The sequence below is a fragment of the Equus przewalskii genome, chromosome 3, assembly GCF_037783145.1.
Source record: "Equus przewalskii isolate Varuska chromosome 3, EquPr2, whole genome shotgun sequence".
NCBI classification, from domain to species: Eukaryota; Metazoa; Chordata; class Mammalia; order Perissodactyla; family Equidae; genus Equus; species Equus przewalskii.
Genome location: NC_091833.1, coordinates 47,170,146 through 47,189,335, shown reverse-complemented (window position 1 = coordinate 47,189,335; position 19,190 = coordinate 47,170,146). Strand labels below are relative to the sequence as shown.

The following is a 19,190-nucleotide window of genomic DNA, read 5'->3' as shown; positions in this document are numbered from 1 at the left end:
GTGTGTGTGTTTGAGGTTTAAAAGGGGCAATAAACAACATCCTTCTTTGCCCTCCTAAATTTAGAGTTAATTGCAAAATAGAAGATTCAGAGAAATTGAATTATAATATAATACAATCCAAACCTGGATTGGAATGCAGCCATGTAAGCTTCTAATACATTCTTATCTGAACTGAAGTGACCCACCGGAGTTGCTGACTCAAAGGAAAATCGAAGACCTCTCCCACAGGGCAAGAGTCTGTAAGCTTATGTCTGGACAAGCTGAGATTTCCTCCCGTGCACAGGCCATGCCAGTAAGAAGCAGAGCATGTTTATTTATCCCAAGGTCACCTACCAGTTTTTAGATGAAGGGGACTGAGTGAGAGAGGTAGGGAAAGAAACTAGAAGTATACTTCCTGCAGAAGGCCACTCATGCAAATATGGGCCAGAGGAAGGTCCCCTGACAAATAGAAAGTGCGTGTTATAGACCAAGATGTTGTTAATGAGGGTATGTTTTGGAACTTGATGTATGAAAACATTCTCCTGGGCCCTGTTTTCTATAGAAGACGTTTCTATAGTCATTATTTTTTTTCCTAATTACCTTCATTAGATGAATGACCTCATTAATTTCTCACACAGTATAAAATTCAGGCAAGAGTGAGGATGGAGAACATAAGCTTTTCTTGAAAAAAGACAAATCCTAATCTATTCAGGAAAATATCTCTCACTTGATGTTACAGCGTCAAATCCTCTGTCATGTGTTTGATTTATACCTATTCTTTTATGTCCTCACTTTCGTGTCTCTGCTTTCTTTCTTCTCCCTTTGTTTTGTTTTCTCTCAAAGCATTTATACAGTCTAGGATCACTAGAAAAATCTCTAGTTCATATATCATTTCCAATCTGTCCCTACTTAAATTTATATATCATACAAATGCCAGAAATTTTACTGGACTTGTCGCGTCACCAATATTAAATTTTCTATAGCAAATGCTTCTGCAGTATGCCAAGTTCACCAGCTGGTCTCTGATGAATGCTCTCAAACCTCATGCACCATCTCTCATTCACCTACTGCTTCATTTATTCAGAAAAATATTGAGCACCTAGAATGTGCCAAAAACTACATTAGGCAGTGTGGAGTCAATATGGCTCTCAAGAGACGTGATCCTTGCTGTAAGGAGCCTACACGCTAGTGCAGAAGACAGACCAAATATAGGCAAACAGCCGTGTAAAAGAAATAATTGTCACTTGAAATGAGAGACATTTAGTGAAAAAAGAGATTAAAAGAGAGATCACCTGGAGATGGGAATCTACTTTCAAGAGGATATCTCTAAGGCAGTAACACTTAATATGAAGAACATTCCAAATGGAGGATATGGCATGTTAAAAGTCCAAGTGCAAAAAATCTGAATCCACTCCAGCAACTGGAAGAAAATAAGTGTGAGTCACTTTGCAAGAGGAAGTTGGTATGAGATGAAATTAGCATAATAAATAAGGGTCAGGAGAGGCAAGGGCTGGATGGTGAAGGATTGCTTTTTATTATACAGACCAGAGCTTTTTGATAGAAATATAAAACAAGCAACAAATGAAAGTCATTTATGCACTTTAATATTTCAAATGCATTTTATTTAACTTAATATATCCCAAATAGTATCATTAAAGATGTCATAAATGTTAAATTAATCATGAGATTTCATTAATGAGGTTTTTTTGTACTTAAGTCTTCAAAATCCAGTGTGTATTTTTCACCTACAACACATCTCGATTTGGTCTAGCCACATTTCAGGTGCTCATTTGCCACATGTGGCTAGTGGCTACCGTATAGGAATGGGATATTAAGAGGTTTTAAGCAAGAGAATAATGCGATCCAAATCACAGTTTCGGATTACTTTGCTGTCCCTGGCTTCTAGAGGATCTAACTTAAAGACATCTCCTTCATGTCCTACTTTATGAGAGCTTTCTTAATTAGCTCCACCTTACTGGGAAGAGTACTAAACCAGAAGAAATGGATTAGCCTGTCATAAGCACTAAAGAAATCAAATATACATATTAGTTTAGTGGTATTAATATAGTACAATGTGCTATTTGAAAAAAATGTCAGGAACAAGAAAAGTAATGTTAGAATTGAAATAGAAATCATCATTCACTTCTTTCTGGGGAGAAAAAGGCTGCATGCTTTACATCTAGAATATTGCATGCAGTTATCTGGGTTATGTGGAAATCATCTCTAAGGATTTCAATCTCCAAAGATATAAAAATTTCTAATTTGCATTTTTGGTCCATCTATCTCTTTCTTAAATGAAGTGACATAAACTCTTCTTAAATCTGCCTATATGTTTGGTTTGTACAATGTCTTATGGGTAATGAGTTCCATAAATTTAAATTATGCTGTGTAATGATATATCCTCTCAATTCTTCAAAAAATCACCTGCAATGCAGTCTCAAAGTGGTAGATAGTGGAGGATGTCAGACAATTTCCTAGTTCAGGTATCATAAGTTCAGATGAGAATAAATGTATTTTCCAGATGTTTGCTTTATTGATTTACTGACATTTCCTGCAGAGCAGGGTCCTCTAATGCAAACACCTCTTAGCTAAGTTGAAGGACAATACTGACCAGTGCAGCTATTTAAGTATATAGCTGATGATAATACTTACTTCCATTCCAATGTCCGTTGTTGAAATTGAGTGATGAGCGCATAGGGATTCTAGGTGTTATTCTCCCTCCTTTTTGTTATATGTTAGCAATTTTTCATGTTAAAAAGTGAGAAAGTAGTACTGCATTTTAATGTTTTCTTGATAGTCCTAAGAAATTTTATGGTCTATGTGAGGAGGTTTGATTTCCTTGTCACCGTCGTGCTTGTTTATGATTCTACTGAGATCTTCAGTGATACACCCTTATTAAGGGTGGGTGAAAATAATCAATGTGATCTCTATAACGTGACCTTTCCATTCCTGAGCTCGTCCTTGGGCTTGGTATCATTAAGCAATCCTAATGATTTTCCCATTAGTTTTTTGCTTTTGTTTTGTTTAAATAATCTTTTATTATTGACATTGAAGTGCCTTACAAGAATATGTTCAAATTCTTTTTGACCTACCAAATTCCAGTTTAAACTTGACTCAGAACACTTTGTGAATTTTCCTGGGTGAATTACATTACTTTTCAATTGTAGAACTTAGCTTTTCTCCTCTTTTAGAGTGTGAATCTTTCGTTACTATTTCTCTTTGCGTAAACTTTAACCTTTAGATCCATAATTTAGGATATTTAATTAACTATTTTAAGCAGTCTTTGTATTATTTTACATTTTTAAGATATTTCCTTTCCCAATTCAAAGCTACTCTTTGCGAAACTTGCTTTTTTAACAACCCAGATGCTTTTTTTCCCCTTCAGCTTGAAGGCACATAATCGTATAGTAGTGCTGTAATCACTATTACATATATTTCCTATATCAGTCTTTGTTAATTTTATTAATGAGTACTTTTCCTTTCATTATAGATTCTAAAACTAACTACTGCAAGTAGGCCCTCATGTAATATTTTTTAAAAGTTCATCCTTTATCATCTTGCAGATGAATTTCATCTGTATAGATAATTAAAATAATAATTTAAGATAAAATATAGTTATATCTTGAGATTATTGAATAATTTCTTCTCAGTTTAATGTATTGTACTTAGTTTAACATGCATAATTTTTTTAAACAGCTCTAGTAGATATGAATAGATATTAATATCTAAAGTAAAAATAAATCATGTAGATTATTAAACTGCTAGAATTTTAAATATTATTCATAACTTTTGTTAATCAAGAGAGTATCTAATAACGTAAATAAATCCAAATATATTCTGAAATAAGAATAAATAACTGCCAGTACTCTCCTCCCTAGTCACTTGAGGCTTCATTTTAAAAGCCAGTTGTACTGGTTTGTCACGATTTGTCTTTTTTTTTTTCAATATTTTTTGGTGAGGAAGATTGGCCCTGAGATAACATCTGTTGCCAATCTTCCTTTTTTTCTTCCCCAAAGCCCCAGTACACAGTTGTATATCCTAGTTGTAAATCCCTCTCGTTCCTCTATGTGGGTTGCTGCCTCAGCATGGCTTGATCAGTGGTGTGTAGGTCCACGCCCAGATTCTAAACCGGCAAACCCCAGCCTGACAAAGTGGAACACATAAACTTTACCACTGTGCCACTGGCCTGGCCGCTGTCTTGTTTTTTATCTTACCACATTTGTCCTCTTCAGTGCTTCCTCAATGACATGTGCACACACGCAAGTGCAAAAATATATATGTATCAATGGTACCTATTTTGGGTTTTGTTGTTGTTGTTGTTGTTGTTTTGAGGAAGATTAGCCCTGAGCTAACATCTGCTGCCAATCCTCCTCTTTTGTTTTGCTGAGGCAGACTGGCCCTGAGCTCACATCAGTGCCCATCTTCTTCTACTTTATATGTGGGATGCCTACCACAGCATGGCTTGCCAAGTGGTGCCGTGTCCGCACTGGGGATCCGAACAGGGGAACCCCAGGCCGCCAAAGTGGAATGTGTGCACTTAACCAGTGCACCACCGGGCTGGCCTCCCCAGTTTGTTTTTTAGGCTCAGGCATTCAATAGATATATATTTTTGACTGATGAAATTTAAATTTAAGAATTCTAAAAGAAATTAGGAACTAGCCTTTTTATATGGACAGTATATATTGTGGAGGTAGACTCTGTGAATATCCAATGCGTAAAACACACACACACGAAATGATTCTAACAGCTTAAACAGAATATATTTTTAGATTACTCTGAACTGATAATATCATTGCTATCAAAAGGATTTCAGGCCAACTCAACATTAAATTTTTATTTGTTTGCTTTTTCACATCTTGCTTCCAATTTTGTGTTATAACTCTATATTAACTTTACCATTTTATTCCTAACTCATGCTCCAAAATGCATTGCTGATCATATTTATAGTAATGGGTATTCTGTGGAATTGTAGCTTTTAGAGGAAACAAACTGGTAAATCTTAGGCAATCTTAAATTGTTTTCACAGTAAAGCAAAATGACTTGATAGAGTCTGCGAGAGATACAGGCTAGGTGAACATCAATTATCCTATTAGCTGTGTAGCAACTATAAAAAGTGTACATTTGGTATGTTTCCTTGCATATGTGAAATGGGAGCAGCAACACTACTTGTAAGCTTTTTCAGAGTCAAAATATCTTTATAGAAAGGGCACCACGGTTTGGAGACAGATAGCAGTTTTCATCTTGACTGTTCCACTTACTACTAGCTTGTGTGACCTTTAGCAACAGATTTCAACTTACCAATTGGCAATTTCCTTTTCTTTTAAAAAGGGACAATAACCCAGACATTGTATGTTCTTGAGAGGACTCATGTATATTATGTGTTACAGTTCCTAGCGTACGCCTATATTCTGTTAATGGCATCTATTATTGTTGTAATAAAGATTACAGAAGGAGAGGGAATGTGAACACAGGTACATACTCCAAGTAAGTTTGTAAATTATCTGTTTTCTTTGGTTTATATGCACTTATTTATGGTAGCTAACTTTTATTAAACAGATGTCATTATATTACTCTTAATGTCAGATGAAATAATTTGAAATTTGGAGACAAAAAAACTATATTACGTATTTTTTATTCAGATAGCAATATTATGTAATATTCAAAACCTCCACATATTCAGGACTCAGATCAGGCAGCAATTAAACAGCAAGTGTAAATAATGAAATTGCTCTTTTTTATTCCTTTTGGTTACTATTTTTTACATAATCTGCTAGTGTTTTTTCTTTTTGTTTATTCTAAGCACACTTACATTTTATTAATCTTAAATGAGAAAAAAACAAGGGTGTGTTTTTTTAAGTATTGATGTTGTCGTTGTTGGAAGGAAAATCTTAAAGGCAATAGAATATTTTGTCAGGAGTATAGATTTATTTATAAAATGTATCTGCTGGAAATTGAGTTGTTTCTACTTTCCCCTATCCCTCTGAGAGAGCTTAGAAAAAGGAATTGTTTGCTTACATAGGAAAAGACTGAAAGAGAGCCACATTAAATCACATGTGGTAAATTAATTGGTCCAGAAAAACTTCGATATACTTCAACTGTTTTTCTTCTCTATATTGCTTCCTTCTGGTTCTTTTTTGTATAAAGTGAAAGGAAGTATTTAAATAAGTTCTGTTGTAATTTAGTTAAAATATTTTTATGGCCTTTAATTGTAAAATAATATTTCAAAAATGAAGAAAACTCTAAAATCCTTTGACATAGAGTTCTGTGCTTTCTGATATAGACTTGATTTACCACTCTAGTGTCATTCCTCACTATTGTCCCTTTCATTTATCTCTCCTTAGGCAAGTTTGAACCAGTAGGTGTTTATACATTTCAAGATCCCATTTTATTTTAAGTGAGACATTTAGGAATGAGAAGAGAAGCCCCCAGCCAGAAGCCCAGTCAAACTAGAAGACCAGAATTCATATATTTGCATTGGGGATGTGAAATCCCAAACTTGTCTTGTGTATTACTTCCCTTATCTAGTGGTAACAGGAGTAGATTAGTGTCAAATCCCTTTAGATTCCTAAAGGTGTAGATTCCAGGAGCAAAGGATTAAGAAGTGAAGCAAAACCCTAAAAACTAAATAGATGGGTGGTATTATTTATTGAGTATGTTTTGGATTTTAAATGCTCTGAAACTAGATCAATAAAATCATATCAATCTAATTTACAAAAAATAGTTGCTAAGAAACATAGGATAAGCATTTGGTCTCAGATTCAAGCAAATTATGTCTCTCTAGCATTCAACTATGGTTCTGACTCAGTGGTTCCTGTACAAAAAGAACAGATGCCAAAGGTGGAGTAGTTATGACCTGAAAATTAAAGCTTTGAAAATTTAAGTTCATATGCAGAGCACTAACAGAGCAAAGCATACACACAGAAAATCATGAAATGCACACTAATCAAATCTTAATAAGTGGGGAATATTAGTATAGATGCACATGACTCTCTGTGTTATTTTTTTTTTTCCTACAGGAAAAAGTCAAGCATTTACAGAAGGCCTTTGCTTCAAGAGTAGATAAATCCACACAGACTGAACTTCTAGGCTACGATGTAAGTAGCTATATAAAACCTTTTTTATCTTCTTTATTTGTATTCAGACCTCCACAGCTTATTTACCTCTGCTGCTGCTATGTCCATGCATTGATTTAATAGGATTTCCTGATGCACCGTTCATCTTTTGCTCTTAAATAATCCCCAAATACTTCTGGAACTGAACAAGGTAATTATAGGCATCAACTAGCATACCAATGTCTTATTAATTTTTTTAAACCAACATCTCTAATACAGTCTTTGAATTAGTGAATTTGAAGACAGTGGAAGATACATGCTAGAATACCAGGACAATTTATTTTTAAGGAAGTACTAATTTATTTATTAACAGTTGAATGGAGTTATTAAGCTTGCAGTCACCGAAGGCCAAGCACATGATTTTTCCATTGTGGCACATAGAAGAAAAAACAACTTTGTAGAGAAATTTGCAATAATATTTCAGCTCTTGGGCTTCAGAGCAGGCTGCAGAAAGTAATTTAATTGGAAGTTAGCATTTTTTCTTAGGATGAAATACTTGTTGAATTATCAAAATAGGATTGTAAAACATGCTTTAATACAAGATTGCTTCTGGACGATTTTTGGATAACTTTGATTCAAATACCTACCTTAAACGAGCTATGAAATTTTCATTGTGCCTAAGTTCATGACTTTAAATTTCCTTTTGATGAAAAAATAAAGGAATTAGCTTCTTTATCTTGTACTTAACATTTGTGAGGACTCCCTCTTCTTTTTAAAAACTTTTCTTGATATTTTATCACTTTCTTGACAAATGTAAATAGAATAGAGATCATTTTAAGTTGTTTTATGAAGGTGTATAATGATAAAATGTATGTTTATCTGTAGGTTCTCGTGATATAAATATGAATGTTATTTTTGTGTTGCCTTGCAAAGTAGATTAATATACTTTATATAAAGCTTCTTGTCTCTTTTAGGAAACAAAGTTTTGAATTCTATCAGAAATTGTTTCCAGATGTTTATATACATTATTTTTTAGCTTAAAAAGCATTAAAAGCTATGCTTTTCTTTTGAATTTTTCTGTTACACTCATTTTAATGTGTGTTTATTCTGGATACCTAAATATTCCAATACCAACATTGTGACTATAATACTTCCTGAATATCAATGTTATATATTATTTAAATGACATTAATGCTTCATATTTTTTTAAAAGAAATGATTTTTATTAAGTTCAAAGAGATTTTACCACAAGTATTTCAATATTGATATCTTTTGGGGGAATCTTTTTTTCTGTTTAAAAATTTTTCAGTACATGTTATTTGTGTATCAGTCCCTAGGATATAAACCCAGGTTGTATTTTACAAATAATAATATATGTATTTTTAAATCAGCAAGGCACAGAACTGTCCAACAAGTAATAAATCCACAGTTCCCATTAAATCTTATTCAAACACAACAAAATCATATAACATACAAGCTACAAGTTAGCTCTGAATCCACCTACTTCCAAACCCAAATTTACTTTCAAATAAATTAGCTGAGTTCCAGAAAAGTGAAGTCACTTGCTCACTACCACATGATCTTTGTGGAAGTCTAGTCTATTATTAAAAGTAAGGTATTTTTAAAACAAGGAAAAGGGAAAACACTTATGCATTTGGATTCAAATATTCCATTTTACTCAATTTAGGGAAATGCTGTTTGGGAGACTGAATTCTAAATTTCTAAATGGCTGACTGTACGTATAGAATGTAAGAGATCTATAGCACTGTCAGTGACTGCTGTGAAAAGTGGTTGCTGAGAAATGAATGGTGCCTGTGGGGAGACAACGAGGCTGTAGCTCCCAGCAGCCTCTTATGTACTGGCCTCTCTATGCCCCATAATATTCTTGTTTCTACAAAATTTCCTATATCAAACTATTTAGTTCTCTAAATGTGTAAATAAACCTAAAAAATAAAGCCATGCACATAGTTAATCCTTATTAAATCTTCCTTGTTCGTAGCTTCTTTTCATATATGATAGTGAGAGCTTAACATGTTTTACTGGATTGAATTAAGGATAAAGAATAATAATTTATTGGTGGTAAGTCCTTAAAGGATCCTCTTGTACAAGTGTCCGTTATGATTTGGGTTGTCATTAGCATGGAATAATACTCTGCTCTGAAGATTTCATGTTTCATACTAGTGATGTAGTCTAGGCCATAATCATCAGAATCAGTAACCTAATTAAGAAGATATGCATATCAAACCTTACTCCAGTAATTAGATGGAACTGTAGTAATAAACTTTAGGGTGTTTTGTATGGAAAACACTGGGGTGGGAAGTATTTTAAATAAATTAAAAATAAGTAAAGCATTTTAAATATGATGAATTGTGTGACTCTTTGGAATATATGATTCATCAATAGTGTGATTTTTTTCCATGACTGGGATATGTTCTATACTTTTCACTATCTATATATAAATATTTTTCCACATTTTAATATGTAATAATAATCATTTATTATCCTTTGATTTATAATATTTTTGCACATTTTTCTCAGGAAGTAGAGTCTGACATTATTTTAATTGTTCAATACCCACATATATAAACTATATCTATTTATAATTTGCAGTAGTATTTGTCAGAAAAAAATAAGGAAAAATCTTGTAGAAATTTTGTACGTTATGGATGATTCTTATACTCTCTTGCTTTTTTCCTAAAGTTGTCAATATTAGCCACAATTGTTCTTTACGGATCATTACAGATCATGTTTCAATGATGTGAATGTCAGAATGTAAGAGACTACAAGTATCCATTAATATAATTTCCTTGAAAAGATAACTGTTGCTACACATTTTGCTTAAGATAAGAAATAGAATCCCCAGAAGACATTAATTATAATGAAAACTCTTAAAACAAATTTCCAAAAATCCACTAGAGTCATTAAGTTCAAAGGTTTGTACAATAAACTACTTCTTTCCTACATCAGTTGTATCAGGAGACTTGAAACTAATGTTAGCGTACAATGTGCTCTGATTCCTAATGCACATGGCAAGGATTATTTGAAAAATAAATTCAGAGTGTATCAACAAGAGCTTATAAACACAATAGTTCTTGTGATGAGGAAGACTGTTAAATAAATGATGAATGTGTCTTCAGTAATCAATGCCAATTTAACCTCTTTCACCTTCCTCTGTCTACACAGGCTTAGTTTATTGAAAGATCAAAGAATAATTTCTTAGGTGTCACTTGTGTTATTAAAACAGGATAGAAGATGAATAGATGTAGTCAAGTAGCAATGTTGCCGATGAGATTACATTTAGAGGAAGAGAAGATTCTTCTGATGATACAAACTATATAAATAGATGCTTCAACATAACACACATGCTATCTGTAAATATTTTATAGTTTGAACTACTGCAAATAACATTTTGGTTAAAATAATTGAGAATGAATAGCCAAAATGCTGCAGTGAAGATATCATATTCTGACACTGAGAAAATTCAGGTACTTTTATTAATTTGACATCTTTGTGGATAACTTTTTTTGTTCTTCTGGTTTCTACAGAAGATTGTCTTTTTTTTAATGTGCCTTCTCCCTCCTGCTTCATTAATTCATATTTCCTTATCTTAGTTATTTCTGTTTATTTTTACAAATTAAAAAAATCATTTAAAAACTAGATGATATATTCCAAGTTTTTTTTTAACTACAACTTTCTGTATTACATTAAGGATAACGCTCAGACAAGAACATGGATTAAAAACACTTACAGGAAACATGATTATCTGCCACAAGGGCTTATTAACATATAATGGAGGAGTCACAGCTTATCCAGTGGTGACGTTCTAAGGGCACCACTCTTGAAAATCCATACCTGCATTCATTCAACAAATACTACTAAGTGCCCCCTGGAAGCCAGGCCCTGTTCTAGGTACTTGGAAAACATCCTTGAATCAAACAACAAATACTCCCTATGAAGCTTGCGTTTTGTGAAGGCATACTTCCAATAAACAATAAATATCATAAGTGAATTATATAGTACATTAGGAGGTTCTAAGCGCAATGTAAAAAAGAAAGCTAGCAGCGTCCAGCCCAGTTGCACAGTGGTTGAGTTTGCAGGTTCTGCTTTGGCAGCCCAGGGTTCACCGGTTTGGATCCTGGATCCCAGGTGTGGACCTATGCGCAGGTTGGCAAGCCATGCTGTGGCAGGAGTCCCACATATAAAGTAGAGGGTGATGGGCACCGATGTTGGCTCAGGGCTAATCTTCCTCAGCAGAAAGAGGAGGATTGGTGGTGGATGTTAGCTCAGGGCTAATCTTCCTGGAAAACAAAACAAAACAAAACAAAAAAAACAAGCTAGCACAGGGGAAGGATATTTGTGAATGCAGGGGTGGGTCAGGCTGTGGTCAGAAATTTTAAAGGGAGTGATCTGGGCAGGTCTGAGGGTAAGATGTGAGACTTGAAGGAAGTGAGGGGAAAATCACATTGAGTCAGAAATGTTTTTGTGACGTGCTCCTTGAAAACTCCTCGAAGACCCTCAGTCAAATAAGAGCAAATTGCTTGGTCTTTGCTGCAGCCCTAGATAAGAATTATTGGCTTCATTTAGAGGCCATGCAGTATGAAAAAAAATGCATTCTGTACCATTAAATACTAGAATCAATCCCAGTGAATCGAGAGACACACTTGAGGAACACAGACGAGTGAAGGGACAGCCACCTCAGGCCTATCAGATCATATTCACTTAGCATAAGCACCAGGAAGAAAGCTGGGTAGAATCAGCCATGCTGTGTGAATTACGTTTGCTTTTCTGTTACCAAGCAAGCGTTGGCCACCCAATGCGCACAGAAGCCAATACCATGGCACACTAGTCTTGGAAAGAAGGAGCAGTTTATTACACAATTGATTGATAAGGAGACAGAAGGACAGGCTCTCAACTCTGTCTCCCCGCTCCAGAATATGAAGGAAGGTTTAAGGCATCAGGGAGGGTGAGCTGTGTGTGGAAGCACTGGCAGGAAGACTTTGGGATCGGTAGATCAAAATTTTCTCTTCTGCACACACTCCTGGCTAGCTCGCTGCCCCTGAAAAATAGCTTTTAAACATCCCATTGTTAAGATGGAGTCAATTATGGGAGGTTACCAGGAAAAGTACAGTCAACAAGGGTAAAGTTTTGATGCAGATTTCACTTGATGCCTTCTCCATTGGTAAGAGTTTCTAGAGATTTAGAGTCATCCTTCTCTTCCCGGTACAGAGGGTGACACCCTGACAAATGGAGATTTCCCTTAAAAATATAAATGTTTCTTACAAAAGGGTAACTTTTAGTTAGTTTTCAGAACTTCTCCTATGTCTGCAGTTTCTTAAAAATAACTAGCTCAAGATAATCCTATGCCTGAGGCATATTTTGGGGCGTCAAATTCTGCTCCCCCTCACTAGCTTATATCTTCTGTCAGTTAAAGAACTGGTAATTTTAGGGGCTGGCCCCGTGGCCGAGTGGTTAAGTTCGCGCGCTCCGCTGCAGGCGGCCCAGTGTTTCGTTGGTTCGAATCCTGGGCGCGGACATGGCACTGCTCATCAAACCACGCTGAGGCAGCGTCCCACATACCACAACTAGAAGAACCCACAACGAGAAGTATACAACTATGTACTGGGGGGCTTTAAAAAAAAAAAAAATAATTTTAAAGCGAAAAAGACATTAAAATATTAGATTATTAATGTTTCAAAATAAAGATGTAAAGTGTTTTTATAGCTCATAAATAATAGCAGAAAGCTCAAGAAAAAAAAGTTCCATAAATGTTTGGCTTCATACGAAACAGGCAAAGGAATAGGAATTTTCAGAATATTGCATTACAGAAAGCTTCCTAAAAGAGAGCCACATGTAACATTAACCTTGTGCTTTGTAAAGTGAGAATACCAAGAAATTATACTCTGACGTGATGCCACATTGTTAAGATGGTAATTAGAATTTTAAATTTATAAAGCTGAATTACTATAGAGAAAGTTTATACCAAAAGAGTGTAATTTACAATTCAGAGTACTGAAAGAGTCAAAGTTCTTTACATATCAGAATTACTTCAGATTTGTCATTATTTTATGGTTTTTCTGCTAATAAGTGCATTTATAGATTTGGATTTAAGCCATCAAATTAAAGGAAAATTTGTTAAGGTATAGTCTAATACAGAGTAATTTTCAGAAAGAAAACTAAACAGGTTCATCATTTTCTTACAGTGTGAAAGTATAACTTAAAAATTGATGAATTTTTTATTTTGTAAGCCTGTGAAAAGACTAATGTAGAATTGGAAATATAGTGTTTTTCAACTTTTCAGATGATAATAAATACTTAATATTGTTCCAAAAATGCTACTTAGAAGTCTCTTAATATATGGGTAAGTTGCTACAAACCCTAATTGAGTCTGAAAGGATTAACTTTTCTTCTTTGAGAGAACATCAGTAATGATTTACTATTGGGGCTTAAGAAATATGAAACTAAAAGGAACTTAATGTAAATCATAAAAATATATGAAAATTACTTAGTGTGCATGTATGTATTTTCTACTCTTTTAAAAATGTTTTTCCTCCATCTTGGTTTTTTAGTCTTTTAAAACATATAGACACTGAATAATTATCTATAAATGTAATACATGTACATAAACATATATAGTTACATTTTTGGCATTTCAAATATAATGAATATTATTTTACTTTAACTTAATAAATGTTTTTATTTCATTATTTAAATGACTGAATGTTATTCAATCATGTAAACAGTTTAAGCATTTTTCACATTTCTTTTTAAGTTTTTTTTAAAGTCTTTTAAAGAACAGCGTTACCATATGGGACAATCCCCTATAGAGGGGAATTTTGAAAACTCTAACAAAATTGTATATGGTTTTATCCTCCATCCAGCAATGCTAGCTCTAGAAGTCTATCTGGAACATACCCATTCATATATACCAAATATCATCTCCACGAGATTTTCCTTTATGGACATTATTTGTAATAGCTAAAGATGAGAAGCAACGCTAATGTCCATCAATGTGGGGCTGTTTGATAACGGCTCATTCTCAAAATGGAGGGTTGTAAAGCCGAAAAAGAGGAAACATCGGTGTTCTGAGATGGGGTAATCTCTAGACTCTATTAGTAAGTGAAACAATCAAGATGTGAAAGAGTTACATAGTATTACATTTTTGTAATATGTTGTATATGTATAGATAACAGAGAAAGACAGAATAATAAAAATGTTTACCTATAAAGAAATGCAAGAGAGAAGTATAGAATAGTGTGGAAGAGATGACAATAAAGTGAGAATTTTTTTAAGGATATATTTTAATATAGTTTTCATGGCAAAAAAGAAAACTAAAAGATTAAAATCTACTTAGATAGCAGTACATCAAATTGGTATCACAACTACAGAGAAAAAAAATTAAAAAGTGATTTGGAACCCATTTATCTGGTTGTACATTCTTAGTTGGCTATAGCAGTCTAAGGACAAAGAGAACTGCAAAAAATCTAAAACTTGACTCAGTAGTAAAATTATATTACTACTAATATAATAATTTTGAAGTTATATACAGTGTAAAATTCAACTAATAAAGAAATCAAACGTTATTAGTACCCAGGTATTTCAGGATGAGAGAAAAGAAATATAACTATGAAAATTACAAAAAAGGTTGAGCCAGCCCTGATGGACTAGTGGTTAAAGTTTGGCACACTCTGCTTCAGCGGCCTGAACGGTTTGGTTCCTGGGTGCAGAACCACGCCACTAGTCTATCAAGTAGCCATGCTGTGGCAGCAGCTCACATAGAAGAACCAGAAGAACGTACAACTGTACACAGCTATGTACTGGGGCTCTGGTGGGGGAAAAGATGCAAAAACGAGGAAGATGGGCAACAGATGTTAGCAGAGGGAGAAACTTCCACTGCAAAAATTAATTAATTAATTAATTAAAAATTTGATAAGTTGAAGGAAAAAACTGTAATATAGTATTCAAATAGAAACTATCAACATGATCTCATAATTTACTAGTTGAAGACTGTTTCCTAGCTCTGCCCACTGAAAGAGTCTAAAGCAGTAGTCAGAAACATCTAACCTGAAACAGTTCCAGTTTACGGGACTCACTTTCAGTCTACAGGAAACACAGGAGGTGGATGGACGTGTAAAATAATACCGTGAGTCAACAATCACACAAAGTCCGAATGTGCAGTATTCTGAGACAACTACATGGTACTAAGAAAGTGCTATTAAAAATTGGGGATTATCATGATTAAAGAGATTAAAGAGACACTGACAAATGTAATGTGTGTATATAATATATGTACGTGTGTTTATAGACAAGGCTGGAGGGAGAGAGAGGAGAAACACAAAAGCAACTATGGTGACTCTTAATTACCAAATCTAGGGGATAGCTAATGGTACCAGTTTTTCTATTTTTCTGTAGGCTTAGAAGTTTTCCCAGTAAAAGGAAAGGCTATCCAAATAAAAAAAAATTATAAGGAAGATTTAAATGCCGTTACATTCAGATATGTGCATGGTCCAGGACTAAATCTTGGGTTGGGCAGTCCAGCAGTAACATGTATTTGAAGGACATTTGAAGAAATTTGAATAAAGATACCTATTAGATAAGACGAAAATGCATTGACTTGGAAAGTTGAAAGTCATTAAATGGAAAAAAAAAAACAAAAAAGGGCAGCAAGTACAGTAATTTAAAAAACAGAAAGTACTGCATGGTCTCATTTCGGTAGAAAAAATGTGAAAATGAATACATAAAAGTTGATGTGATCATCTCTGATTTGGTAGGAATGTGGTGCTTTAGTTCCTTATTTCTGCTTATCTCTTTTTCTCACGTTTTGCAATGAACATGTGTGCCTTTATAATAATAAATTTGTAAATTTCAGTGCAAAAATGTATTATTTAAGGAAGCAAACTCTCTAACACTGCTATAATGAATGCAAAATTATGTTTGTACAACGTATTTAATTTCGAGTACTACTTCCGCAGAAAGTAAAATAACTTGGAAATTTCTGAGGAAACAAAGTATTCAAGGCACTTTTCTTTCAAAGTATAATTAAAAATAAATATTAAATATTGGAGGATTTTCTTTCTAATTTGACCTAAGATTTTAAAACCCAAGATGATTAATATTTTGTAACTGATTTTCTTAATTTACAGTATCCCCAGAGTGGTTAATAATGACAGAATTGTATCTTTCAAATTATTGTTGTCCCTACAGAGTAGTCACAGGGAACCATTTATTCTCATTAGTTGAGCTTTAATATTTCCTTGCAATACTCTCCATGTTCTGCTAGCTGAAAATGATAGAGAAGTATTGGGGCTTTTTTGTCCTCACTACGTGACAAGTACTAAAATATTATAAACTTTTGTGGTAAGAAAAATGTTAGTATCATATATTTTGGTGACATTTGTGTCTCTGAACATATTTAGCCTGTTATGATATTTTTCCCTTCATTTTACTAACATTTTTTAGAATTATTAAAAGGTAGATCTGACTTAGGATTTTATTAATATACGAAGGTTAGGAGGCTTAAAATACACTTGTCAAATGACAAAAATAATACAATTTAGTAACAAATTTGGATTAAGGGAGTACAGTTCCTCACAAGCGGTGGAGTGCTCTTCCTGAGGGATTTTGGGCGAGAGTGAGTATTATGGAACATTAGAAGCAGCCACTTGAAACAGGGCATGATCGGCTGGGAGGTCGGGGATTTCCTGGTAAGGCTAGCAGGTCCTGTCTTCTAGAGGAAGGTGAGCTAGTCAGTCTGAGCAGGGGGACTGTGACTGCTGTATGTGGGGTTTCCTAGACAGTGACGCATTTCCCGTAAGTGTAGGTTGACTTAGGTTGAGATTTGTGATGTGGGCCAGGCCACTGGAACAGCCTCCATTTTGTGAGTCACAAGTTTCCTTCCTCAATTTCCCCTTTTGGTCAATAATCTCAGTTGTACTGAGTTGTACAGTTGTAAAGAGAGTATAGATCAAAATTTAAAGTAATAGCACCACTTGACTGCTGCTTTTTGTTGATGTTGGAGTCAGCTTGGATCTCCAACTGGAATTTATAGGTGAGGGTATTGAGGTCTCCATCCCTGAGTTGGCCATTTTCTTCACCTTGATTTTACGTTCTGGGGAAAGGGAGATCGTTTGTCTTGTCACCAGCAGCTGCTTGCATGCATGTGAAGCCTTTGAGAGAACCCAGTGCACCAGGGAGACTGTTAGAATTACTCTGTGCAGAATAATACCTAACGTTTGAAGGGCTCTCTGAAGCCACAGTCCCCATGATCCAAACTACCTCAAATCAAATAGATCAAAGAAAGACCCCATTAAAGGAATCACTTTCTTAAGCAAAGTGGCTTGTTCAGTGATCTTATGTAGCTGTCTCAACTTCCCCAAAAGTGTTAATCCAAGTGCAGCAAGTGATGTCGGCCACAGCATAGACACCTTCTTGATCAGCTAAAAGAAAATCAAGGCATATCCTATCATCAAGAACAACTTTGACCAGAGAGTCTAGAGATTTTTGTTGGGCAGCTAGTGCTTTAGCAGCTAATTCAGCAGTATCTTCAAGAGTCAGAGAGAGGTTCCCAATCATAGCCTCATTTACACTTACTCCTACTCAGGGGAGTAGGGATCTGCCAAAGGAAGCACATTTTATATTATGAATGCCTCTTGGTCATTCCTGTTTGGTTCGATAAAGCAAATTGAGAAAAGTTGACCAGAGAGAAGTCTGGTTGTGGACAGACAGGGGTACAGTTAGATAACCCAAAAGGCACTATCTGGTTAAACACCTGCCATCTAGGCATTCATAGGCCCAAGAATGTTTTTCTTTAAAACTGCCATAGACAAAAGGAAACCCTGCTTGGCCACACACTGCTCCTGTTAAAGTAGTAGTATTAATAGATTCATTTGCTGGGATTTTTTCATTTGACCAATTAAGCCATGGATCGGTTACATTTTCATTGCATTTGGGAAGATAATTTGTTTTCTAAAATAAAAGGAACTTCTAAACTCTTTATGGATATGGATACTTATGGAACAATTTGCAGTTCCAGGCCAAGGGCAGTTGGTATTTAGATAATCATAAGATTATGGTGGTGAGAACATACTGATGATTTTAAAGGAATTCCTATCTGTCTGAGTTCGTACATTTGTGACTGGACAAAGGTTAAAGCAAGGCACTGGATGCTCTGGCTGTAAAATTTCCACTCTACAAGTGACTTCTAAGGGAGATGATTGTAGTTTATGGTGACATTGGGAATGGAAGAAAAATTGGTCACAGGGAAGACCCGGATGTCTTTAACATCATGGACAAATCAGAGTTTTTGATGAAAAATCCAACAGTCTGAAAAGCTACTCCCCTTAGCAATGGCCTGGGAGATACTGATAACATCATTATCTTTCCAGGCCAGTGCCAGAGTAAAGGAAAGAAAGAGAAAAAGAAAGGGTATCATGTTTGAGGTTGAAGTATGAGGTCTTGATCTGGTGTCTTGGGTGGAAGCAGTCTGCTTTGTGATGTCAGTGATTTCTCATCCTAGTAAGCTTGAGACTAAGGCCGGTGGTGGGAATGCAAGTCCAGGAATTGGTGGTACTCTCTTCAGTTGAGAGATATGGATCCGGGATCTGACGCCCTGAAGCTTGACTGCTGTATTGGTGGTGAGGAGCACTTGATAGGGTCCCTTCCACTGTGGCCTGAGGGCAGATATTTTCCGATGTCTCTTCCAGAAGACCCAAGTTCCCAGGTTCCAGGGTGTGGGAAGGAAAGTTTATGGAATCTATATGAGGGAAGGCTTTTTTAACCTGTTGGGAATATGCCTTGGCCTAATGCATAAGAAATTCATAATATTGTACCATTTCGGGATAAATGAGAGAAGTGTCAACATGAGGGGCACAAGGGGGCATGAGACCCATGAGAGACATGGGCCTTCCTGTGGTAATTTCATATGGAATCAATTTGTGATCAATTACCAAAAGGTGTACTTTGTATAGCAAGTCAGGCTAAAGGTAAAACTTTGGGCCATGGCAGTCCTATGGATTCTAAAAACTTTGATAGTTCAAGTTGGAGGATACCGTTGGTTCTTTCAGCTTTTCCTGATGACAGAGAATGGAAGGTACAATGGTAATGCCATGTGGTATGGAGAATCTTATTGAGGGCCTGTACAATTTGTCCAGTGAAATGGGTCCC

At 35.0% G+C, this 19,190-nt stretch overlaps 1 protein-coding gene across 5 annotated transcripts in view; it reads left to right on the top strand.

Moving 5' to 3' along the window:
- Positions 1-19,190, top strand: part of CCSER1 (coiled-coil serine rich protein 1) — a 1,207,616-nt gene that overhangs the window by 641,596 nt on the left and 546,830 nt on the right. For all 5 annotated transcript variants that reach the window (XM_070614289.1, XM_070614290.1, XM_070614291.1 and 2 more), the window contains one exon: positions 6,996-7,073. In XM_070614289.1, coding sequence (XP_070470390.1) covers positions 6,996-7,073 — 78 coding nt within the window. The remainder of the gene's footprint in view (positions 1-6,995; positions 7,074-19,190) is intronic.